Here is a 25,259-nt window from a genome sequence, read left to right as displayed (position 1 = left end):
CTTGCTCCTCGCCGGTCTATCCTTGGAATGATTGAAGTCTTCTGGGTTTGTTTTCCCACCACGCTGGGGGAGCTCCGGCTCCTCGGGTTAAGCGCCGGGGCCGCAGACAAAGAAGGGTTCGCTGCGGGCCGAACCCGCGTCCTTGCCAAGGACGGCGTGCGGAGCCCTGCCCGCCCGGGGGCTGCTCGGGGGGATGCTCCGGGGGGTGCTCGGGGATGCTCCGGGGGATGCTCGGGGATGCTCCGGGGGATGCTCGGGGATGCTCCGGGGGGTGCTCCGGGGGGTGCTTGGGGATGCTCCGGGGGCGCTCGGGGATGCTCCGGGGGATGCTCCGGGGGATGCTCGGGGATGCTCCGGGGGATGCTCGGGGATGCTCCGGCGGCTCCGGGCGCCGCGGGGCGGGGCGGGGGCTGCGCCCGGCGCGGGATTGGCGCGGGCCGAGTGATGCCACGTCCGGCGGGGGAAGCCCTGCCCGCCCGGAGCCGCCCCGCCGCCGCTCGGCGCGCAGGTGGAGCGGTGCCGGCACAGCCCAGCCCAGCCCAGCCCAGCCCGGCCCGGGAGCAGCCCCGCTGCCCGCCCCGCGCCCCGCCCCGCCGCGCTCCGCCCGGCCCGGCGGCGCCGCAGCCGGCAGCATCGCGGCGGGACTGCCCGGGGATGCAGCCGCGCTAAGAACAAAAGCCCTCAGCGCGCTCACGCTCCGGGGCTTTGAAGCGGCGCGGCCGAACTTGGATCTCTGCCCCTCCCCGCCTCGAGTCCGGGGCCGAACTCGGCGGAGCCTTCCCCGCACGCCGCGGGCAGCCGGGGCTCGCCGCCCGCCGCCCTCGCCCGCCCGTCCCGCCGGGGCCGCCCGCGGAGGGGCCGCAGCCGCGCCCCCCCGGCCGCCCCCGCGCCGCGGGACCTTGGCTTTGCCCTTCGCACGGCAGGTGGCGGGGCCAGCGGAGAAGGATGCGTGTCTTCCCGTGGGGATTTTGGCTGCTGTGTGTCGCCTCCGCCCCGGCTCGCGGTGACAGCGGCAGCAAGGCGAGGAGCTGCGCCGAGGTCCGGCAGCTGTATGGAGCCAAGGGCTTCAGCCTCAGCGGCGTGCCCCAGGCCGAGATCTCCGGTGAGTCCCGAGGCGCGGTGCCCGGCCGGGGGATGGCCGGGCAGGGCTGGGGAGCCGCGGGGCGGGGGAGCGCTCCGCACCGCGCTGGAGTTTGGCTCGGCTCCTGGGCGGCCAGAAGTCGGAGCCCAGAGGTGTCCCCGGCAAGCGGGCACCCCTCGCCCCTCTCAGCGCTGCCCCGGCTGGGAAGGGGCTCTCCCGGCACTGGCGATGCGAACGGAACTGTGAGCGGGGGGTGGTCGCACCGAGTGTACGGTGCTGGCTCGCTCTTTCTTTTTTCTCATTGTCTCGTTTACCTCTGTTCTGAGTACAACTGAAAAGGGTTTCGGGGTCTCGATTCAGAAATCAGAATAATCCGAGTGTAGCGGGTTTCGGTGTGAGAGCTGGAAAATGCCACAAGGTTGAGAGAGGAATTGGTTTATTTAAATCTTCTTCTGGATGGGAAGCAAACGTGTTAATGGTATTTGCCACTTACTAAAAATGAAGCGGGAGTAAAACGACCGTGTCAAACGTGAAGTGCAGAGGAAACCCGTGCAACCCACATTAGAGTGTGTCCTTTTCGTTCTGGCTTCGGATAAGCCTTGGTTGATTTCCTTCTCTTTGCAGAAACAACTGAAATAGCACAGTATATTCAGTGTCTGGTTTGTGTTGGGTTTGGGTTAGGTTTTTTTTTTTTTTTTTCTCTGAAGTCTTGGGGAAAATATGCTGATGCATTGTAGGGTTTTTTTTAAATTCTCGTCAAAGTTTTGGTACACCAACTTGTGACCCATATCCAAGAGCCTTCTCCTCACTTGTGGGAGCTTCCTCCTTGAGACAAAGCATAAAACATGCAGGCGTACGTGCCAGAGCCAACCCACAGGGACATCCCAGTAAAACTGTAGTTTGTAGTGCACATCTACACAATGCCTTATGTTGAATATTTCATCGGGTAATTTTTCAGAGACACCAATTTGTTGTCTGACCTGTGAATGGAGAAGGCTGAACCATATATGTGCATCGTAAGCGTGAATAAATTAATGCCTTCTTTGTCAAGTTGCAACTGAAAGTAAATTTCCAAAGTAAAACGAGCCGTCCTCAAAGTTAAACAGTGGGGAGTTTCAGAATCATTTGAACATCACTATTAATAGATTAGTACTTCAGTTGAGCAAGAAAGCGGCTCTTTATACATTTGCACCTAATTATTGCAGATGTGAATAGGTTCTGTGTGGTGTTTCAGGTGGGAAGTCCTTGGAAGGCTGAATGTTTACAAACACTGGTGAAGGTGGCTGCAGCGTTGTACACAGGGATAGTACTACGGGGCACTCACCGAGGCTCGCAGCGGCCGCCAGTAAAAGTATCACATATCTCAGGTTAGCAGCCAGTAAAACATCTTGTACCTGCAAATTGTTCAGGCTCCAGAAGTGTCAGGACACAGATTCCCGGGATCCAGGAGTTCTGTTTCCTGCTGTGTGTTGGTACGAGCACGCACGCTGGCGGTCTCAATCCACACCGGTTAAAACCGTGGTATCAAACCGGGCATCTCTGGCTGTTGCTGCAGACAGGGAAACTCTGTAGATAAATGCCATGAAAACTTGAGGAACACTGCACGGAAAGTAATACAAAGAAGTGCCTGAAGGAAGAAGGTCCCACATGTAAATCTGCTGCTGCTACCATTAGCCCGCTGTTTAAAACAGCTACCAGACTTGATGATTTGCATTGGTAATTACCTCCTGGCTGATGAGTGTTAAGGAGTGCATTTTTGTGTCGCTGTATTACTTGCCCAGTGCAGTTAAAACATCAGTGAGCGTACCTAGAACCGTAGAAGTGGCCTGATCAAGCACTCTGTTGTGTAACCTCTATGCTTTTCAGCAGCTGTGCAGGTTAGTGCAAAGGTTGGTGCCAGTTCTGCTGTCTGCAAGAAGAGGAGTCTCGAGACCCTCCTTGCAGTGTCCTCACTAAGTACAGGTTCTTGCAGTGTGTAATTCCTCATTTTCTGGCTGCTTCAGGCTGGTGGAAGTAGTTCAGCTTGCTGACCATGAGGGTTGTCACCTGCATGGACCTTGGCAGGTTGCACCGCTGACCCCTGTGAATGCACCCACGGGCACACAGCTGAGGAGGGACAGGTGTCTTCTGCCATGGCTCAAGTGAAAGGAGAGGAAATGCTCTTAGGTTGTGCCAGAGCAAGTTCAGATTAGATATTAGAAAAAGATGTTTGCTGAACGAGCAGCCGTGTGTTCGGATGAGGTGGCGGAGTCTCCAGGAGATGTGTGGTGTTACGGTGGTGTTGGGTTGGTTACTGGATGAGGTGGTACTGAAAGGTTCTTCCAACTTTGGTGATTCTGTGACTGGGCAACTTTTGGCTAAGTTAAGAGACGTTGACGAAGTGGGTTCAGCATTGTCTCCAGTTGGACCTGTGCTGAGGTTTCCTGATGGAGGCCTTCTCCATGTTTTAAGAGCTACCCCACAAACCATGTTTCTGTTTTATTTCTGAGCTGTCTGGAGACAAAAGCCCTTCCCTTTGTCCCTCTCCAGTGAGACCTTGCTGTTCCTTCTCTCCATTGCGTGCCCTGAAGCAAAGGAGAACATTAATTTCTTACGGTCCCGTCCCCAAAGTCTTGGGCTGACTGTGCCCCTGTCTGCCTTAACCTGGCTGCAGGCACTGCTTGGTGTGTGTTGGTGTCACAGCAGCCCAGCCCTGGGAGCCAAACCACACGCTGCCTGCAGCCCAGAGCTGCCCTGCAGAAGGAGTTCAGCGAGCTCCCAGCATGCGGGCTCTGACTCAGACTGAGATTGGCTGTGTTTGTGTTGGGTTTAGAACACTTACTGCACGCTTTACACCTTCTAATCTGTATTCTTAGTTATGATTTAAGAGGATTATGAATAACCTCGTGTCTCCACAGCTCGCCAGTAGGTAGTCCCTGCTTGTGGCTGCACGGATCAGTTGGAGAAGCAGTCACACAGTTATTAGCTGGCTAATAGATAAGCATCTGATGCAGGGATAGACTCTTGGCTTACCAGATTTCTCATGAACCACCTAGACAGGGTTTCCTGGTTTTTTGCTAATGTTGTACAATGCCTTCAACATGCCTAAGCACTTTAAATGTGTCAGGTGCTGTTATTAAGTGTGTTTAGGGAATACACAAGGTGTTATATCTCAGTACTTTGAAGTCAATGGCAAAATTCCCACCCATGAAAGCCGTGTCTGCTCGTGTTAGCAATCCTGACAGACAGCCGTGCACCCAGAGTCTCGGCTGAAGATCTGCCTGCAAGAAAGTTTCTAATGCTGGGGAAAAAGCCACCTACTCCTTGAGTTTGGGAAAGTTACACCACTTGCTCCCATGAGATGTACTACTAACTTGATCACAGCTTTCCTGCGTGTTGGAGAGTGTTCCCACTCTCCTTTTGGATGACCCCCACCCCCTTTTTCTGATTGCTACAAAATATGGGAAAATAGTTTGAGCACTTCCAGTTTTTCTGTTTCCTCTCGAGTCTTCTGGAGGTAGCAGCTGTTTCTACTGTCTCACGTTCTTGCTGCCCAGACACCATCACCCCACTGTGGGTCCCTGCTCTGGAGACTGAAGGGGAGACATGCCCTGTTCTAGGGGTGCTTCTTCGTGCCTGTGTCAGGGACTGCCTGTCTTAGGCTGTAAGTAGAGTGAGCCTACACCACAAAATATTGCCCTGGGGATATGCAGCTTCCTCTGACTTACAGGAGTGTCTCGGGGTTGCTGATGTGGGATGGGAGACTGCTCCCCAGGGTCTGGAGCAGTTCCCTCACGGACCGGAGAAGACCTGAGGGTCGTGGTTTGACGTGACTGCGCTTGGTCCCTGTTCTCTGTTTGCTGCTGACTTCTGCTTTGGTTTGTTTATTCCTGAGACTAATCCTACCTAGACACAGCTCGCTGTTAGCTTGGTCACTGACGTGGGCAGTGGGTGCAGGGCAGCCCAAGAAGAGGAGGGTACAGAAAAATCCAGCTGGATTGTGCCAGGCTGCCCGTCCACTCATCTCACACAGATCCTTCCCTGGCTCCCCAGCTGAAAGGAACCAGAACGCTTTTTTTAACCTTTTAGTCCTTTTAGGCTGTATAAATAGGTTTGATGATGAAAACATTGTCAAGTGTATGTGTTTGAACCCTTCAGAGAAGTGTTATCCAAGTGGAGAACAGGTCTGGCAAGCAGCTGGGGTTTGACCAGGGGGTAATGGAACCCTTCCTTGGAGGGTATTTCCGCTGCTGGCACTTCCAGAGTGGGACAAGCCCACATCTGTGGTTTGAAACATAAAACCTGGGGCTCCTCCATCCCCAAGGAAAGATCTGTACCCATGACTAAAAAGGGCACTCTGTCGATCCAGCGCTCTTCGAGGCGCTCATTCCACGCGGGTTGTGTTTCCTCGGAGGGATTTCTCGAGATCAGCTCCACAGAGGGCTCTCCATCCCTTCGGGGCTCATCAGGACGGCCTTTGTGGCCTGCGGCCTGCAGAGCTGTGTTTGTGGCGGGGGCTGTGGCTGTCCTGGCGCGGCAGTGCTCCGGGATGGATCCGGGATGAAGTGCTGCCCTCTAGCGGTGATCCCGGCCCGGGGATCTGCTGCTGCCACCCCGACAGCTCGGACGTGCTGCCGCTATTTTTAAGAGAATCTGCTCTTCTGTCGCCGTGCGATGGATGACTAAGCTCTCCACCACCACGTAATTATCCTTATCAGCTGTGTCTGAAAAAAACACCCGATTTCAACAGCTCCTTTTGTTGGTGAAGCAAAAGCCCGCTATTTCTTTTTCCAGAAAATTTGCATGGATGTATAGCTGGAGACACCCACCATCACCACTGTGTGAAACTGCAGAGCTCAGCTCATCTCTCCTTTTCCTGTTCCTGCCCTGCAAGTTCCCCGTTTCATTTCAGAACTCGTGTCAGTCAACGTCTGGCTTCCCCGGATGGGCTTCATAGGAGATGTGTGGTTTTTGGCAGCGATTGTAAAACAGTTGGGTTTATGTTCTGTTGCTTTCAGTACAATCGTCTCACATGGAGGGGACCAGATAGAAATATTCCTCTGGGTGATTTCAGTAATTAAGTGTGCTTTGACTTAGCCAAAGGCAGGGTGGGAGTCGGTAACTTCGCTATCAAAAACGTGTATTTAAAGGCAGAGTTTTTTCCTCTGTAGGCCACAGCAATGTTAACTGAAAAGAGAGAAACAGAGGCCCTGGAGCACCTGCCCGTGAGCAGCAGCTGAGCACAGGCTCCGTGCCCGACCCACCAGTGCCCACTGAGCTGGGGAGGGGGGCTGAGCACCATCTATTTTTATTGCAGCATCAAATTGCATTAGGCACAGTATGGCAGGGGAAGATAAAAGGATGTCTCCAGCCTCAGAGAGCTGTTGGTGTGAGCAATACCCTGACCCTGCTGTGTGCAGCAGTCTCAGCACTGTGTGGCTGGGGCCAGTGCTGCAGCTCTGCTCCCCACAGCTCGTGTGTTCCTCCTGCTTGTCCTGTGGGGCTGTGGAGTGAGGAGCAGGGTAGCTGGGGGAGTGACTGACAGCTGTCACTGGCACAAGGAGAAATCTTGCATTTGCTTCCAGCATTCAACTGAGAATTCCAGGGGAAGACCAGGGAAATAGACATCTCAATTCTGTGGAAATCCACAGGGATCCTTTGGAGAAACAGCTTTAATTTCTGTTTGCTGCCCAGGTCCCTGCTGAGTGCTACGTGTTTCTGTATATTGGGTTTCTTTCTTTGCCCCATGGGATGCTTCTGTGTACATGCAGCAGGCAGGTAGCCCCAGGGAGGGGATACTGGCAAAACAGCAGGCTCTGCCTAACTTCTGTGACAGGGCAGGTGTTGTCTCCAGACAGGAGTGCTGCTCTCCCCCAGGCAGCTCCCAAGGTGGTGAGTGCTTGCTCACGCTGCTCTTGCTCAGGGAAGCCGTAACAAAAGCTCCTGCAGCAGAGTTGCCTTCAGCTGGGTGTCCTGTCCTGTCCTGCAGGGTGGGGTGTCTCCTGATGGGAGCACATCCAGCTCCACAGCAGCAGGGCTGGGCTCTGCCTGCCCCTTGTCCCTGCAATGTCCTGCCCTGCAGAGGGCATGGAGCAAACCCAGTCATCTCCTTGGCTTTTCCTCTGCAGGAGCTTCTAACTTAGTTGAGTGTTAATTCAGAGAGCGGCTGGATGTGCTGCTTCTCCTTGGGTGGCAGGAAAGCACCATCAAGTGCTCTCCTCAGCTTTCATCTGCCCCTTCTGAACCTGCTGCACAGATTGAGCCTTTGTGAAAATCCTAAATCACTCCTTTCTACCTCTGTATGTTAGGCTAGAGTTGGGCTTCTTTTTCAATTTTCCTCCAAATACTGACTCCCAGGCACAGCTGGGAGAGGAAGGAGAGGTGGAGTGGGCAGTTTGTGGGGCAGACACGGCACCTGCATGGCTGGTGGCCTAGAGCAAGTCCATAGCAATCTCTTCATCTTTAAATTTACCTGGGAAAAAGTGATGCTTCTGTTTTGCTGTGTATCTTACTGATGGCTCTAAGGGTAACTGCCCCATCGTGATGGGGAGAGACCCAGGGAAGGCAGATCCTAAAGCCTGCAGGAACCTCATAGCAGTTGCTTGAAGGTTATTCCACTGTGTTTTGTGGTTTGTTTGCACAACCCTGCTAAAGCCACCATGGCAATAGAGTATTTTCCCTCAAAGTTAAAAAAAAACCAGATAAAATTCAAAACTCAATGAAAGCAGACAATTTCCTCCATTCTCTTCGTCGTGAAGGACAGACCGCCCTCTCCCCTGATGTCTGTATGCCCTGACAGTTTGTTGCTCAGAATATGTTTTATCCCTGACAGGTGAAACCTGTCTTTAAGTAACATTTGATTCCCAGGGAATCGGGTTACCTCTGTTGCCAGATTGTTCTGCAAAAAATAAAGAAGCTTTAGACTGCAGACACTTAAAATGCTTGTCTGAACGTGACAGGGCTGTGAGCTTGGTCAGTCACTTCTGCCTGGTAATGTGTTCCTGTTTTACTTGGAATTCCTCAGATATGGAAAACTTCTCTTTCTTAAATTTCAAATAAGCAGAGTGCTGTGACAGTTTTTCACAACTCTCTTGCTTCTGAGTTTAAAAAAAAAAACAAACACTCATCACAACTGTGTTGCCTGTATAGAAATTATAAAACTAATTTGATTTTATGTGCCTTTCTGTATAGTGCAGCATGAATCAGAAATACAGAATTACCCAGCTGTTACAGACTCCTGTGCTAGCAACATGAGTAAAACCAGTTTTTTCAATTGCCATGCATTCTTCTGAAGTATAAAAAAAGAGAAGAAAACAACAACACAAGTTTTGCTGTGGTTTTGGGGAGCAGCATGGTAGTACTTATGTAGACAGTCTTTTATATTACTAAAATGCAAATACTCTATGACAAATAGTTTTGGCTTGCAAAGAATTAGTATTTTATAGGATTGTAAAACTATCCTGTATAATTCAGTTGGATGGGATGTTTCTAAAAGATGAGTGTTTCAGAAATTCACAGTTATAATTTTCATTCATAAATAAAAACGTAATAAAAGCACTGTCAGAAATTAGCATTAATTTTACATTTTTTAAAATACAGCTATAAAGAGGCTACTTCAGTCTCTTCTGCTCCCAGTGTTGTTACATTGGAGCTTGCAGTGATTTCGTTGTATAATTGATCCTGAAGCGAGTGCCAAGCACAACAGATTTCTGTGTGAGGGCTGCTGTCCCAGAGTCTGGTCTGTTCCTCCCCAGATAATGCTGCTGGTGCAAACAGGGTGCTGTAATTACAGTCTGGCTCTGGCACCAGGGAGGGCTCGTCCTAGTCCCCATCTGGATGCAAATTTGCACCGTGGAGCTGGAAAAGCCACCTCGCTTTTTTTATTTTGTTTTTTTTTGTTTCAGCAGTTTCCTCCGCCGTAAACGCTAAATTGGAATGAGAGAGCTTGAGTTACTCAGGGGAAGTTTGGTTTATTAAACTCTGGTCCCTAGATGTGAGAGCAGTGGTCCTCTCCCCCGTGCAGTTGCTCGCCGTGCACAGCTGTGCCAGTTTAAAACTGTTGTAGAACCAGTTTGGATTTTTACAAACATCTGTTTGGCTTTGTGACAGAATACCAAACAACCCCTGCGAAAGAGCCCCTCTCTCTCTCCCCCCTTGCATTTGTGGGAGGTCTCAGGGAGGCTCCCATGATGAGGGAGGAGGAGGAAGAGGTTGGTATTTTTATTAGAGAGGCTCCCAAGGCTGGAGCGAAGCTGAGGTTCTCATCTGCTGTGGGTTTGGGGAAGGGCTGCACGGCAGTGGGAAGCCACGGGGAGAAATCCCTTGGGCTCAGTGCAGGCTCCCCCAGCCTGTGCCCCATCCTGCCCGATGGCAGAGGTTCTAGCAGTGCCCCAGTGCTTGTGTGCTGGGGGATTGGTGTGGAGGAGAGCCTGGGCAGGTCAGAGAAACGTTCCAGATTGCCTTGTGCAAGTGGTGGGCTTGGCAGGGCTCGATGATCTGAGAGCTCCTTCCCAACCTAAACAATTCTCTGGAGTGTGGCAGGTCTGTTCTGTGCCCCAGACTTGTGCAGGTGTGTGGTGGCCGAGTGTGAGGGGTGAGTGTTACCTGGCCCTGTGCCCACAAACACACCTCTCGTGCAGGCTGAGTCCTGTCTGGGGCACAGGGTGATCCCTGTGCTGGATGTGCACGGACCTTTGCTTGGTGTGGCTTTAAATGGACCCAGAGATGGAGGAATGGCTCATCACAAAGCTGGACTCCCTTGCTCTGCTTTCACAGTTGGTGTTAAAGTGCCACTGGCATCCAGAGCTTGCCTCTGACACAAAGCTGGTTTGTCCCATCTGTACAGCAGCACGGGGGACAACCTGTTTTGTCATATCCACGTGTCCTGCACTGTTCAGTCGTGGGGTCACCAAAGCCCCAAATGTCTCTGTGCCAAGCCTTTCGTAGCAGGATGGTCAGAAGGACTGATCATGCTGCTCCTTAGGGCCGTACATTCAGGGGAAACCTAAACTAAAATGTTGACAGGACTTCTGCAGAACTAATTAAAATGAAATTTTTATTGGTAAATCTTCACAGATGCCAGCAAATATAAACAAGCAAAGCTTCAGCTGTGACTTTATTCTTAAAATAAACAGAGAGCAAACACCTTTTGACAGGGGGCACATTTTACTTGTAAACCAGAAGAGAAAGCCACTGCATTGAAATGCAGTATCACTTCTCCCACTATCCTGGATCAGCTGTCTGGGAGCTTGAGTTTTGGTTTAATTAGTAACACTGCTGCTACTGTTTGTGTTGCACTGAAGAGATCTCCTGTCACAGTCGTAAATTAAACATTTTTCACTGTTAGCAAAACACTGTGTGACAGGTTTTAGGACTGAAATTCCTAAATGTATCTGCTGATGTATGTGTGTCCAGCAGCGTGGTGTCTTGTGTTATCCTGCTGTCACTGATGTATTTTGAGCACTTTACATCACTCAGGATGACCTGACTATCCTTTTTTGCCATCTACAGAAAAAGACTTGGGTCCTTTATGGGAGCTTGGTGTGTGCCTGCACATGTGAGACCCCTGGAACAGCAAATGTCTACAAGTGGTGCGCAAAAATAATGTTCCTGTGTTGTTCTGTAAACTGGAGGCTGCAGAGTAGTGTAAAATGCATAAAAATACAATAACTGGTAGAAGAAAATTAGGTATTTGCATCCTTTATTTAAAAAATGGTGTGAGGTGCCTTACAGTCTCGTGTTTGATGGCTTCAGGAGCCTCTGGAGCACGATGCCCCATTTCAGGGCAGCTGTCCAGGAAAGGCACAGCTGCAGTGTGGCTCTGGCACAGCCACCAAGCTGCTGGTGGGGCTGGAGTGTGCCCCAGGGGCAGCTCTGAACACCAGCCTTGTTCAGCAAGTGAAGCTCAGGAGAAAGAGGGCCAGAGGAGATCCCATTGCTGCCTGCAGCTACTCAGTGTGTGGGAACAGAGGTGACAGGGCTGGACTCTGTGTGTGGCAGCAGGACAGGAGGTGGTGGGCATGAGCTGGAACCGGGGAAATTCTCATTTCACTCATGGAAAGACTTTTTCAACCCAAGTGATTGAACACGGGCTCAGGAGTCCAGAGGGGTGGTGTGATTCCATCTCCATCCTTAAAGATACTCAGGGCTTGAGTGGACCAGGCCCTGGAGCATCTGCTCTAGTTTGTCCTGCTTGGACTAGATGGCTGCAGAGGACCTGTAGGCTTCAATTATTCTGTGAGTCTGTGCAAATTCTGTGGTTGTGCCAGATCAGGTGTAGGTGTAGGCTGGCAAAAGAGGACTTCTCTTAATGATGGTCTTCTGAGGAGGGAGGGATGAAAGAAAATCCTTCCAGTGTTGCCATGTAATGTTAGCAATTTTTGAACTTGTTTATTAGCTTATGAAATATGACATCTAGTGAAATCAAAAAGGAGCAACAGCATTCTCCTACATGAATAAAAACCTGTGCTGGTACTCCAGAGATCAGTTAAATTTTCTGCTCTAGCACATGTGTCTGACATGACCTTGGGCAAGTTGCTTAATCTGTCTGTATCTTCAGTCCCCATCTGTTCATTACTGCCTTTAAATTACAATACCTTGTTTTTTGTAATTTGTCTTTGAATTATAAAGTCTTGGAGTACTGATTCTCACTAGTTCTCTGAATTTCACTATACAGTACTTAGCACAATGGGACCATGAATCTTCATCAGTCCTGTGATACATGAATAAGAAACAGTAACAGCATAATTTTGGGCCACATTCTGCCTCTGATCTCAGGGTGTATAAAGACAGGGGGTTTTCTTGATTAAAATGCTGTGCTGCTCAGCCTAACGAAGATACATGGGCCTTGCTGAACAGATTTTTATGAGTCTGTTGTTGGCTCCTTGGTTTGTTGGGGTTTTATTCTGTTTCATCATTACTCATTGATTGCAGGTATCTAAACAATTTGCTTGGCAGATCAGGGAATAATAAATTCCTTTAATCTGTGCCTCCTTCAGTTTAATTATTGTTAACTCATTACTTAGTCTGTAGTTCAATGGATAATGAACTGTGTTCGCTGTGTGGTGAAACAGAGTTGGACTACAGAGACAGAACTGGCTTCTCTGGTTCTTTTGAAGATACAAACCAAAATTGCAGAGTCACTGAGTGTTTGACTCCAGGCTGGATTGAAGGTTACCAGCAGGCACACTGTGGTTACCTCTGCAGGCTCCATGGAAGTTCACATTATTTCACTTGGTTCTGTATCTGGCACTGCATGACATTTGCTGCTTTAGTTTTAGACAGTTCAGAAACTGGTAACTGCAATGTAGGCAGCTATTTCAGTCTTGATTATAAGTGCCTAATAAATCATGTGTAGTACAATCCTAATTGCTGCAGACAGACTTTACATTTGTGACTGTGGTAATACTGTGTGTTGGACTACTTCCTGCAGAGTTTAGCAGTGTGTTCAGACCTTCCCATTTTGGCTACAGCTGGGGGAATAACTCCTTCATTCACTCGGGGGTCTCTAGTGCCATGCCACTGAGCATCTGGGGTTTTTTTTAGGATATTCCCCATCTCTCGTGTCTCTCCATCCTGCAGTTGGGATCACCCTCTCGTGGCAGGCTGTGTGAGCCCCTGGCAGCAGGTGCTGGCCGTGGCTGTGCCAGCAGCACTCGGGAGGCAGTGCTGGTGCTGAGGGGTCTGTTCCCATCCCCAGGAGTACCCGGGGTTCAGGGGCACCCCAGGGCTTTGCTGGCACATCATGGCTCAGTTCATCCCCAAAGCTGCCAGCTCTGTGTCACATCCAGCACAAACTGCAGCACACCCAGCTGGGTTTAACACCTCCGTTGTGTACCTTTAGTTTTCCCCCTGAGGCTGGACAGCAGAATCTGGGGGAGACTGATGCACCAGCGAGGAGAGCAGCGAATGTGGAGTCCCTTCACTCACCCCCTCTCTGCTCTGCAGCTATTCACAGCCATTCATGCAGCAATCAGAGTAAAAATACTACCCAGACTTTCCCCTCGTCACTAAGGCTGGGTCTCTGGCACAGAACGTGAAGCTGCAAACACAGCTGCCCTCCCTAGAAATGTAACTTTCCTATCATCAGCCTTTTCAGCTAAAATGAAGTAAAGAAAATAGGGGTTTTGGTGAGATCCATGCTGAATGGCTTCTGAGGGTTTGGCAGCATGTCATGGAAGCCTTGAGTATGGCTGTATGTCAAAGATCACTGCTGAAATGTTTATTTTGGGCTTGCTACTGTATTCTGTTCAGTCATCAGGAGAAGAGTTTGTAACATTCATCCTGTCTGGCCATTTTCAGCACAAACTTAATGCAATGAACCTTCTTGCAAAGTTTACAGGGAGAGAAAACTTGAGAGCCCCAGATTACTAAACTGCTGCTCTGGAGATACTTTTCCTCTCCTGGGGAAGGAGTTGTTTTTGCAGTGTCCCCCACAAAAGCCCTTTAATACAAATGACATTACCCACATTTGCAGAAGGAGAAAATGGCACTTGCCAAATCTGCAAATCACAGTTGTGTTTCTGTCAGCTCTGGCAGTTGCATGGCTTCTGGTAACGCTAATGAAGGCAATCTGCTTTTAATTTAAAATCCTCCCTGCAGAAAAAAAGTAGCTGGCAGTTGAGGGATTCGGCAGTATCTTTGTGTGAAACTTCTTTCTTTATTTTCTATGGTTTGCTTTAGCCAAGGAGAAACTGTTAATTAAAAAATACTCCTAATGTAGCCAAATATGCAGGAATGTACTTATGCAACAACTACCTGTACCAGTTCTGCAGTAAATCACTCCTTTGTTTTCATTTGATGAGCAATTCCAATTAACCAAATAAAAATACTGCTTACCTTGCACTTAACTCAGCATGTTTGCTGCTCCTCAGATGGCTGAGGGACCCGGGACGACAGGTTTTGTTTGGGTGACTTTTGGGTTCAGCAGGGCTGAGATGGTCAGATGGCACAGGGAGAGGATAATTCTGCCTGGGGAGCAGCTCCTGCTGCCTGGGGCAGGCAGGGTGGCAGCACCCAAGGGTGCAGGCTCTCCCAAAAGGCTTGCCCTGGCACTGAGCCTCCTGCAGAGCAGAGGGGCAGGACAGCAGTGCTCAGACCACCTTTAAATGCAGTTTCTTTGAAGGCATTTTTACTTAGTTGAGAAGGAAATGGTGGATCCAAAACATGGATCCAGTCCACACGATCTGGTGCTTTGCAGAGCAGTAAAAAGTCTGTGCTTGGAGAAGAGTGTGGGGAGGTGCCTGTGTAGTGTTGACCATGTACAGTGATGGTGATGTGGTCCTGCAGCAGAATCATCTAGAACTGATCCAAGTGTGTTGTGGTCCCTTGCTTCAGGCCTTGGTCCTGGATCCTTTGCAGCAGTTCAGAGGAGCTGCAGGCAGGAGCTACACCCTGGTATTTTGCTGTTTTTGCAGAGCTCAGGACATCTCTGGAGCTGTAGAATGAGAGGGTTGGGCAGGAGATAGCAGAAGGCTTCCACAGGTCCCACTTGACCGAGCACCATCAGCTGCAACCAGTCTCACACGTCCGGGAGCAATAGAAATTATTTTTATTTTTTCTTCCTCTTCTTTTTAAAAAACGTATAAAGGTAGAAAAATACACTCTAGCTTTAGGAAAACCAAAGTTAAATCTACTCTGCAGTTGTCTTGAACTCTTCTATAACTAGGGTAAGCATTTATATTGTCAAATGATGAAAGCATTTTACGCTTTATTGGATTGTAGTAACTTCCCCAGCTCTGCATTTCATGTGTGCAGGAAGGAGGGGTTTGGCTTGTTTCACAAATATTTCACAATGATTTCAAACTTACTTGTTCCTTTTTTCATCACAAATGAAAAATGGGGCCAAAGCTTCACACAAACACTTGTTTTGAAAGGGATGAGGAGCTGATGGAGGCATTGGTACACCCTGAAGCAGATTCTGCTGCCCTTTGCTGTAACAGAAGAAGTTATTGCAAGGCAGTAGCTGGAGCCATATTCTTCTCCCCAAAGTCTGGGTGTTCAGCAGGAGTCGTGACCTCCCTGTGAGGGCTGGTGTAGCAGCAGCTGGTCCAGGGGGCTGGAGCTCCAGCAGCCCTCGGAAGAGCTGAGGGTTGGGCACAGCCTTTCAGGGCTCCAGCAGAGCGCGGTTCGCTCGACAGAACCCACTCCCCGCTCCCATCTGCTTCAAGGCTGTACCGCAGGGACAAAAATCTGCCCTCACTGCTTCCTCCAAGGGGATTTAGCTTGGAACTTTGAAACCTAACCTCCTGCTCCATCCCTAAATTTAAATCCAGAGTTTCTGTCTGAAGATAGAACCATATGTCATGGAAGCACTGGGGCACAGCCGTCCCCTGTATATTTATAATCTGCTGTTGCTTTGGGAGTTTGCTGTAGAGACTGGAGCCAGAAAAGGGCCTGGCTTGGCAGGAGGGGCTGTATGGGATGTGCAGGAGGGCAGGAGGGGCTGTCTGGGATGTGCAGGAGGGCAGGAGGGGCTGTATGGGATGTGCAGGAGGGCAGGAGGGGCTGTATGGGATGTGCAGGAGGGCAGGAGGGGCTGTATGGGATGTGCAGGAGGGCAGGAGGGGCTGTATGGGATGTGCAGGAGGGCAGGAGGGGCTGTATGGGATGGGCAGGAGGGCAGGAGGGGCTGTATGGGATGTGGAGGAGGGCAGGAGGGGCTGTATGGGATGTGCAGGAGGGCAGGAGGAGCTGTATGGGATGTGCAGGAGGGCAGGAGGGGCTGTATGGGATGGGCAGGAGGGCAGGAGGGGCTGTCTGGGATGTGCAGGAGGGCAGGAGGGGCTGTATGGGATGTGCAGGAGGGCAGGAGGGGCTGTATGGGATGGGCAGGAGGGCAGGAGGAGCTGTATGGGATGTGCAGGAGGGCAGGAGGGGCTGTCTGGGATGTGCACTTGGGCTGCCAGAGCGCTGCCCTGTTAGGGGCATGTGCTGAGCCCCCCTGTGCTCGGCAAATGAGCACAGGGCGGGGTGCAGGGATGCTTGGTGTCTGATCCAGAGGTCACCTGAGGTAATCCAGAAGCACTGTGGGAGTGCCACGGTGACGTTTCCAGAAGCAGCCATGGTCTTGGAGCCTGGCCACACAAAGGAAGTCACTTAAACAGAATGCTCACCACCCCAGCACAGCCCTGTGGAGACTGCAGGCCAGCTGCATCTTCCTTGGTGACCCTGGGGAGGGAGCAAGTGGTCTAAGAGATGGAGAAAATACATCCTCGTGATTAGTGGGTGATGGGCTCTTCCATCAGAGAAGGTCTGTTCTTTTAATTAATTAATTAATTAGCTGGTCAGTGTGTTTGTGCAGTGGCATGCCCGGCTAATGTGCAGTTTCTATGAGGGCATGTACAAATGGGTGCAGATGGCTGTGATTACCCAGGTTGGTTTCTGCAGTATTCCCACGTGCAACACATCAAGTTGGCATAAAAATCAACATGTATTGGGTGGTTTGTTTCCCTCCCCCATTGCATGTGGAGGTGTGGCCCATACCCCTGAATTCCCTGGGCTCACTGCTGGGCTGACCCACCGAGGGAGGCAAGGCTTTAGGTTTTGGTATGTGCCAAAAACACTTGAGCAAGGTGATGACAACTCTGAGTTAGGTTCCCTCTGCAGTGCCCTCCACCTGTGCTTTGGGCTGTGCACTTTGCCTGGCGATGGTGCAGAAGCAGGGCTCCAGAGCTTCGAGCCCTTCAGGTGCCGTGTGTGGGGTCTGGTTGGCCTCATCAGCACAGCTGGTTCTGGCTCCCACAGCCAGGCCCAGGAGTGTGTGTGAGAGGCTTGGTGCCCTGCAGGAAGGTAAGAAATGTCTGACCAGGTCACCCCATGGGCTGGCTCAGTCCTGCAGCAGGGGACAGATTTAGGAGCCGAGTGTGGTTGTGTGGATGCTAAATGCAAAAAGAAGGGAACAGAGCCTGTGTGAAACTCAGTCACAGGTTTCTCCTTCTGGATGGAAAGCACGAGGAAGAATCCAAACAGTCCTTGGTAAAGGACAACAATCCTTGCAGGTGGTGTTTAGGAAAACAGTCCAGGGGTGATGTTCCACTTAACCAGTGATGGTGATGTGTTGCTTTAATGACCAATGAGAGTTTTACCTCTCGGACTTTCTCCAACATGTCTGTAAAAGAAGATCAAGAATAACAAACTTTGCTCTCCTGTTCAACACCCAAGAGAGTCTGTGTTGTTCTTCTCGCCGTTCCCAATAGAGTGACAAGTCTGTCACTTTGTACTCCCTAACACCCACAGCTTCTCCAGAGGGCATATCAGGGGTACCTCTCTGCCCAGACCTTCACAGCCCTTTTGTCCATGAATATTACCTAATCTCTTTTTAAACCTACTGGATAAGGTCTGCCCCACAAAGTCCCATGGCAGCAAGCTCTGTAAGTTCATGTCCCACTGTATAAAATAGCACTTTTCTCTCTTTTAAACTAGCAAAGCCCTTGAACTTGCACAGCTGTTCTTCACTTGGATGAATCCGTGAAAGGGCTTTTATTAATAAGCCTAATACTAAGGAGGAGTTGCATTCAAAAGACAATTCAAGATTTGGGGAAGTGATTGCATCTTCTTTTCTTACAAGGGCTGCCTGGAGTAAGTGGGCAATATCAGATAGCTGTAGTGGTGCAGCTTGAGAAGGGAAATTGAGCTGCTTGGAGTGACCTGGAAGATCCTGGCTGGCAACAGCAGTGGGTGCTGCCAAAACCTCATTTTGCATCCAGCTGAGTAGCGCTTACCGGAATCGGATGATGGGCTCCCTTTGAGCCAAGCGACCGAGGAGCTTCTTATCCATGAGGCTGAGTTCTTGTTTAGGAAATGGCAAAGGCAGTTTAGGGGAAGAGCACATCAGAATGCATTTCTGAGATTGCTAAGCGCTGCTCCAGGTATAAGCCCCGAGCACCATCTGCTCTGGGATTGCTCAGCACGGAGCAGAAGCTGAGAGCTGCGGATCCAGAGGGAGGCACCCACAAGGACAGAGCTTCTGGCTGCTGCCCTTCACCCCTGGGGGATGGATGGGTGTGTGTGTGTGTACCTGTCTCACACTGCTCTGGGCAGCAGGCTCTGGGAGAATGAAAGACCTGTGGATAATTCATGTGTCTGCACTTCTTTGTGGAGTGCCATTAATCTTTGCATCAGGAGGCCGCTGCTTTGTCTCCCAGCGCTAAACCTTGAAGGCTCGTGATGGCAGTTAAAAAGCTGGGGGTACAAAGGGAAGTTTAAAGAAGCCTTGTAAGAGAAATTCATGTCAGGGAGTGAATAATCTGAAGGCTCTGTGCAGTGTTATGGAGAGCCGAGCTCAGGCTGATGACTCTAACGTAGTCAGTAGTGCAGAAAAGAACTGTAAGTACTTCCAAATCCTATGGCCATCCTTTCTTTCTGCAGCAAAAACCACCTCTCTTGTGGTCAGGGTTTTTTTCAGGCTTTTTTCTCTTAGCAGGTACGGGGCCCCGTTAAATATTTACTTTTCAACTAGCATTTTCCCTCTCTGGTTCATTTGTTTTGGGACAGTATTTCTCAGGGTTTTTTTTGAAGCTTGTTTTATTAGGCTGCTAGGTAAAGCCTTCCCTTTTTTTTGACAGCCTTTTTACTGGTTCTTTAAAGCTCCTCTTTGATGTGAGCTCAGAAACACAGATCTTACTCTTTTATCGCTTTCCCCTGTCAGTTTAAAACCAGTTATGAGTACCACAAACTATTAAAAACAATCTAAGCTAACCTGTCGAGTGACAGATACTCAGGGCCTATCTCTTCTTTTCAGGTGTGTGTCTAGGGCAGACTTTAGTTTTGAGGCAGGAAGAAAAGATGCTGCTTGGTAAAGAAACATGTTTGTGGAGGCTCAAAAAATTGTTACGGAAAAAGGCAGAGCAGTGGGATATCCTGGTGAGTCTAATAAACCAAGAAACTCACTGTCTGTGCAGTCTTGCCTGTCCTGATCTTCTGTTTCCTACACTAACTGAATTGATCCTTTGATAATAATTAAATTGATCCTTTGATTGATAATTGAGTTACCTGAGTTCATTCCTGCTCCAGCAGGAAGGAATACTGGCGTGACACGTGGATATGGAGTTGGAAAGGACAGCTGAGTCAGGACTTTGATGCTCTAATAGCTCATGCAGCCTAATGCACTGAGGTCTGATGGAACACCTCCACGAGTCCCCAGGTGTGTGAGGTGCTCCAAAAGCCAAGTAAGGAGAAGTCAAGCAGAGCAAAAGCATCACTGGGGTCCCAGTACATGTTAGAAAAGGATCTGGAAAGAACTCCCCAAGCTTTTTGTTGTTCTCCATGAGAGAGCAACTTTAGGATTCTCTGAACAGCCCATCTCTGCCACCCCGTGAGGCAGAAGACTCAGTTGGTACAGACTTAGTGATGTTTTCTCACTTGTCTTGTGCAATAATGGTGCTGCTGTTGTTTCTTGCAAACAATTCCTGCCACCCTGGAGACAGGTGTGTGCTGGCAGCCCCTCCTCGTGCACACCAGTGACACCCCTGGGCACCCCAGGGCTCTCCTGGGGCTTCCACCTGCTCCAACTTCCAGTTTCCTGTAATCCACCCAGGAAACCTGTCAGGTCAGGACAGGCCATCTGCAGGGGAGCCTTGGTCCTGTGGGAGTCAGGTGGGAGCAGGAGAGCTGAGGAATTCTTGGGCTCCGTGAACCTCACTCAAACAGCCATCTGTCTGCAGCCTTCTGTCCATCACAAGTGGTGTGTCTGCCAGGTCCTGGTAATGAGAACTGCTAGAAATACCTTGGAGTGCAGCACGAGAGGGCCAAGCACAGCACTGGCAAAAGGAAACCAATCATTAAAACTTCTAGGGGAAAACCTGGACACCTCCTTAACAACTTTTCTCACTTCTGCAGCCAACTCTGACATGTTGGTGCAAAGCACCGGTGGGACACACAAAATAAGGCAGCCACCATCACCTTCTGCTAGCTAGATGAAACTATTAAAAAATTACTTACCTTTGCCTTTTTCAACACTGTCATAATTTATTTTTAAAAATAATATTTTTCCAATATGTTACTATTCCCAAATAAATAGGAATTTTTTTATTTTTAGCTGATGGTGTACAATGATCTGGCATTGCTCAGAGGTCCCTGATGTGCTGGGAAAGCTGCTTTTCTCTAGTTTGCTGCTCAGAGGTGCCACTGTAGCTGTGAACAGCAGCAGCTGGGCTGAGCTTGGCTGGTTCAGGGCTCTGACAGGCCAAAACAGTGTCTTTTAACTCTATCAGATTGTGTTTCCCAGATCCAGACTTTCAGTAAGTGGGGTTTGTAACTTTGCCCTCAGAAGATCTGCCAAGCTCTTCTGCTCTTGCCTTTTTGGTCTGAATTAACCATTTTCTTATGGGCAATTTCCTCATATTCCTTTGCACAGCTGCCTGACAGTCCTTCAGGCATCTGCAAAAGCTGGAAGTGTTTGTTTGCAGTAATGGAAGCATTTGATTTACCAAATCCCACAGAACCCTTTATCTTTCTCACCAGAAGGGGGGATGCTTTGTAATGCCTGTGTCATCCCCTGATGGAGATAACATTTTCTGGTGGTTTGCATGCGCTGCCTTCTCCCCCCTTGGTTCCTTGGCCAGATTTTGCAGAGCACCTGGCAGGAGGAGGGGGCTGTCCCAGCAGCATTGCTGGGTGAGCCTGCAGGGCTGGAGCTCTCCCCAGAGGCACACGGTTCTCTCTCAGCTGCTGCTGGACACGGGCAGCTGCTGTTGTCTCAGCGTGGGCTTTGCTTTGTTTTGTTTTAATCTGTCCACTTCATTATGTGCCTGAAATAAAGCTCTTTGAAGATCTAACTGCTTGTCTACAACCTTCTGAGGTACTTTTGGAAGGGTGTCCCTCGGCCTCCAAAAAGTTTTTGATTATAAACTCGCACCAGATTGGAAAATGAGGTGTGTCTGCATGGTTTTTCTCCCTCCTCCCTTGCATTTAGCTGAGCATCAGGATCTCTGGCACTTGGTTCGTTGGAGGGCTTATCTGTGATTCATAAAGCAGAGCTCTCTACCTTGTCCAGCCTGATTTAACAACAGCACCTCTTACAAAGAGCTGCTGGGATGGAACCTGTCCTAGGTCCTAACCTCTCCCAGGGCTTGTCTGTCATCACTGCAGCCTCTGCTTTCACTTTGTTTATGTAAACAGCAGCCTCTTGCAGAGGAACCAGAAGACGAATTGGAGTTATTTCCTGCATGTCCAGATGACAGGGTACAGGGCTTTCCAAACCAGCCATCTCTCTGGGTTCCTCTCCTTTCAGCAACATTTGATAAGGCCCCAGGAGGGCTGCCCGTGGTGTGCAGGGACCGTCTGTAAAGACCTTTCATCAGGATTGACAAGGTGAAAATTGGACTTGTCACACTCAGGGGTCAGGGTGCTGAGGTTTATTCAGCTTAGTCATGAGGAAAGGATATGCACTAGTGGCTCTGGGGCTAGAAATCTCTGCAACAGAGATGCAGCTTCCCTGAGCAGAGCATAACCTTATTCTTCACGCTGCTGTTACATCCTCCATCAGCCAGCAAGGCTCAGGCCAGGCAGGAGCCCACAACAAATGGGGAAAAGCCACTTGGCTGGAGCCTCGGGGCTTCTCACTTGGCCAAGCAGCAGCTGCTGACACACAAAGGATTTTAAGAAGAGGATTTTCAAAGCCACCTGTGTTGACTGAACTACTTCCATTAAAGGTTCTCTTAAAGCTGAACCACAGGGCTGGGAAGAAGTGCTTTTGCAGTTCCAGTCAGACACCAGAGTCTGTTCACCTTGCAGCCCACTGGCTGCTCTCTTTCTCATCCACTCACACCCCCAAGTCCCTCTCCTCAGGACTGCTCTCAATCCATTCTCCTCTCAGCCAGAAAGGGAAGGAGTGTGAAACCTTGACCAAACGAAAGCTGCTCTTTACAAACCACCCTGCCTTGTTGCATGGAGAAGAGGCAGCCTGTGCCTTTGGCTCTGTGCTGCAAGAGGCTAAAAAACACAGAGCAGGGGCTTCCAGCAGCAGAGACCTGGTTGTGATTAGGACTGAGCTCCCCCAGAGCAAGCTGTCTGTGGTCTGGGTGCGTGTGTGTATCCGGAGCGCATTTCCTCTGCCAGGCTCAGCGACAGAGGGAAAAAAAAGTTGTCCCAATTTGGTACACATGTCTACCAGTATGGGCCCATCTGATCAGCCTTTGTCGTTTGCAGCTCTTGGCAGCTGCACAGCTGCTCCTCTCCTGGATGGGATGGAGACATCGACAGGAATTCCTCTTGTCTTGGGACAGCCACATTAGTGCTGCTGATAGTACTGCATTTCCTTCCTGCACTGCTTGGCTCTCCAGCACACACCTACCCTGCTCTAGGGGCAGCAGGATGAACATTTGGTTTAAAGTTGGGCTTGGGGCCACCTTCATGGTGCATCCCCAGAGCCAGACATCCATGAGGGGAGGAGGAGAGCTGAAGAGAGGGAATAACCCATCAGAGCAAACATCTGTGTGGCTTGGCAGTCCAAGTGCAGGTGTTAGAGGAAGAGAGAAGGACAAGACTGAGAATATTGTGTTAATTTGCCCCAGGATGCTCTCCATGCCTTAAGGGGTCTGTGGCTTCAGGTATCTAAGGGTTTAACAGCCTTTTTTGGACTTTCTCTTTAGGGCTGTGCAATGAAGAACATGTTAGGAGTTTCAAGCACCTTTTCTGTACTTCACCAGGATGGAGAAACACAGCACATGATTTCCTGCACAAATTCTCTCATCCTGTCACAGAGTAATGAGATGAAGGGGTCTGCCCATCTCAAATATCAGGTCCCATTTTGTCAAGCGGGGCACAGGAAATAGCACTGTGGTTTCTGCGCTCTTCTTCAATTTCAAGTCTCCTTGAATTTCATTCCCTCTCAGAGATAAATTTGTTGAAGAGAATCTCAGCTTTCTGTGTGGTGGGTGCTGGCTGCCCACAGCCTGATGAGGCCAGGGCACTGCAATTACACCTGGCAGAAGCAATCCTCAGGCTTGGAGGAGTCTGTGTTCATGGCTTTTAGGGATCCTCATCATGTGCCTTCTCACTTAAATGGAAAGCATTAAATGCCCTTCTGCAGCCTAAAGGGAGAAATACAGATAGTCTCCTCAGGGCACTTCTGACACATGCCTGACTTTTTTATAATTCACATTTCTTTCACTGAGGAGATAGTCGGTCTGGTATGCTGTCATTTTGCCTGCAATTTCAATTTCTTCATTCACTTTCTGCTTTTGAGACTCCAGTTTCTTGGAATTATTCCTTGTGTAATGACTTCCGTTGCTAATTTAGTTCTAAGTGATCCCTGGACAGTCACAACCATAAATGCATGTAGGTGGCTGAGCCATTTGTCAGGGCTTTGCTCTAGGAGATGCTTAGTTCCAGTACTTTTATGAAGTATTTTAAATAGTTATCATCTCTTTTATGTCTGTGTTATAAAGCAATCCTGAAGTATCGCCTTTTTCATTTTTAAGCCTGAACTTGTTGATTTCTGTTAGCAGTCCCAATTCTCTGGCTGGCCTAAAACATTCCCATAGTTGAAGTATTTTCTTGCTGGGGGTTTTGCATGGATCTGGGCTGCCTGTCTTTAATGGCTTAACAAAACACAAACAAACCCTTCTGGGAAATAATTTCACAATTAAGCATTGAGGAGATGGGCGCCATCCAGAGCTAACAATTTTATCTGGAGACATTTATGCAATGTTTTGCAGACTTGTTAGGACCTCTGTTCCCACAGGTCATAAAAAATATCTGCAGTCTTCTCCCTTGATAAAATATTTATTTTCTCCTGTTTGTCCAGGTCCTAAAACACAGAAAAGTGTGTTTCTGGTGACCAGCAAGAAGGATGAACTGTTCATAGCTAGTAAAATGAGATCCCACCTCACTAACCCAGGCAGCTGCACCTGTGGAAGGAAGGAACTCATGCTGTTACACTTTGCAAGCTACCATCATGAGTTAAATGATATTTTCCACTCTCTCTTTGCCATTGCTGCTTTGCCATGTTGGAAGCTCAGCACGCTGGGGCATATGAATGTTTCATATATGCATATATATATATATATATATATATATATATATATATATATATCTCCTCATCAACTTCTCCATCTGCGAAGCATATCCTAAGAGACTTCAGAACAGCCGCTCAAGTAAAGTAACAGCACAGCATTTGCTCTTCTGTTTTGTGGTTGGGGAAATCAAGTTGCTGTGAAGGAGAATGATTTGCTCAAGCTTGCTTTGAGAACTCAGTATTCAGAATTACATTTCCTATTTTCCTTGATTTTCATTAATATGGTTTCACTCTTTACTGTATTTTAAGAGAGACACAGGATGGTCAGGGAACAGTGATTGATTTAGCCAGGCTAAGAACAAAATAAAACTATATTTGTGGTATAGACAAAAATGTGATTCCTCTCTCTCTCTTCCTCTCCTCCTCCACTGCAGCTTTAGGCTTGCTTTTAAACTTGATTTTCTGAGGCTGGCAGCATGGTTCTTGGTGGCCATGTCACCCTACACCAGAGAGCTAAAGTTTTCTGACTGAATCCAGCTGTTCCCAGGCTGGTGATCCAGGAGAGGCTGACTGGGGCAGAGGGGCCAGAGTGTTCAGGATGCAGTAAAGAGCCTGAATGGATAAAACCTGAGCTACAAACTAACATACCACAATGGTAAAACATCATACAGTTATGGGGGTGTCAATTCATGTTAATTGAAAACCAGCTCTTTCATGGTTTTGAATGAAATTTATTTTTTTAGTCCTTAGTGCAGACGATGAAAAGATAAAATGACTTTTTACTGGCAAGATCATCCCAGTCTGGTTGTGTCTCTGGTGCCTTGGCATGGTTGGTGTGAGGACAGGAGGGGAGTCAGGCTGGCAGGTTGGAAGGGAAGTCTGCAGGTAAAGGGTTTATTTCCCACTGACGCAGTATGGAGCAGGCACACATTAAAGCTGCAGTCTGAAGCCTTGCTGCCAACCTCCTGGAGACCCACTGCTTGAATAAAAACCAAATTATGTGTCTCTGCTCCTCCAGGAAAGGTGGCTTTGTGCAAGGTTTGCTGCTCTGTCTGCAGCCAAGTGTTGGGAATGCTGGTAAAAACTGCATGTGCAGCCTGTAGAGAAAGGAGGGGGACAAAGGTCCTTGTCAGCCTCACATAATCCTCAGTTCAGTTACCCTCAAACTCCAGACAAAGAGATAATACACCACATTTTCCTGGAGCGTGAGAAAAGCAGATCTTATATCAACAGAAATGCTCA

At 49.3% G+C, this 25,259-nt stretch overlaps 1 protein-coding gene across 1 annotated transcript in view; it reads left to right on the top strand.

The window, feature by feature from the left end:
• The first annotated feature begins 859 nt into the window (after nucleotides 1-859).
• The window catches only part of GPC1 (glypican 1), a 198,651-nt gene continuing 174,251 nt past the window's right edge, over nucleotides 860-25,259 (top strand). The window contains exon 1 of the mRNA XM_023933556.2: nucleotides 860-1,102. Within this exon, the coding sequence (XP_023789324.2) occupies nucleotides 946-1,102 (157 nt within the window). The 5' untranslated portion in view covers nucleotides 860-945. The remainder of the gene's footprint in view (nucleotides 1,103-25,259) is intronic.

Source organism: Cyanistes caeruleus, chromosome 10 (assembly GCF_971803275.1).
Source record: "Cyanistes caeruleus chromosome 10, bCyaCae1.hap1.1, whole genome shotgun sequence".
NCBI classification, from domain to species: domain Eukaryota; kingdom Metazoa; phylum Chordata; class Aves; order Passeriformes; family Paridae; genus Cyanistes; species Cyanistes caeruleus.
This window is presented reverse-complemented; position numbering and strand designations above follow the sequence as displayed.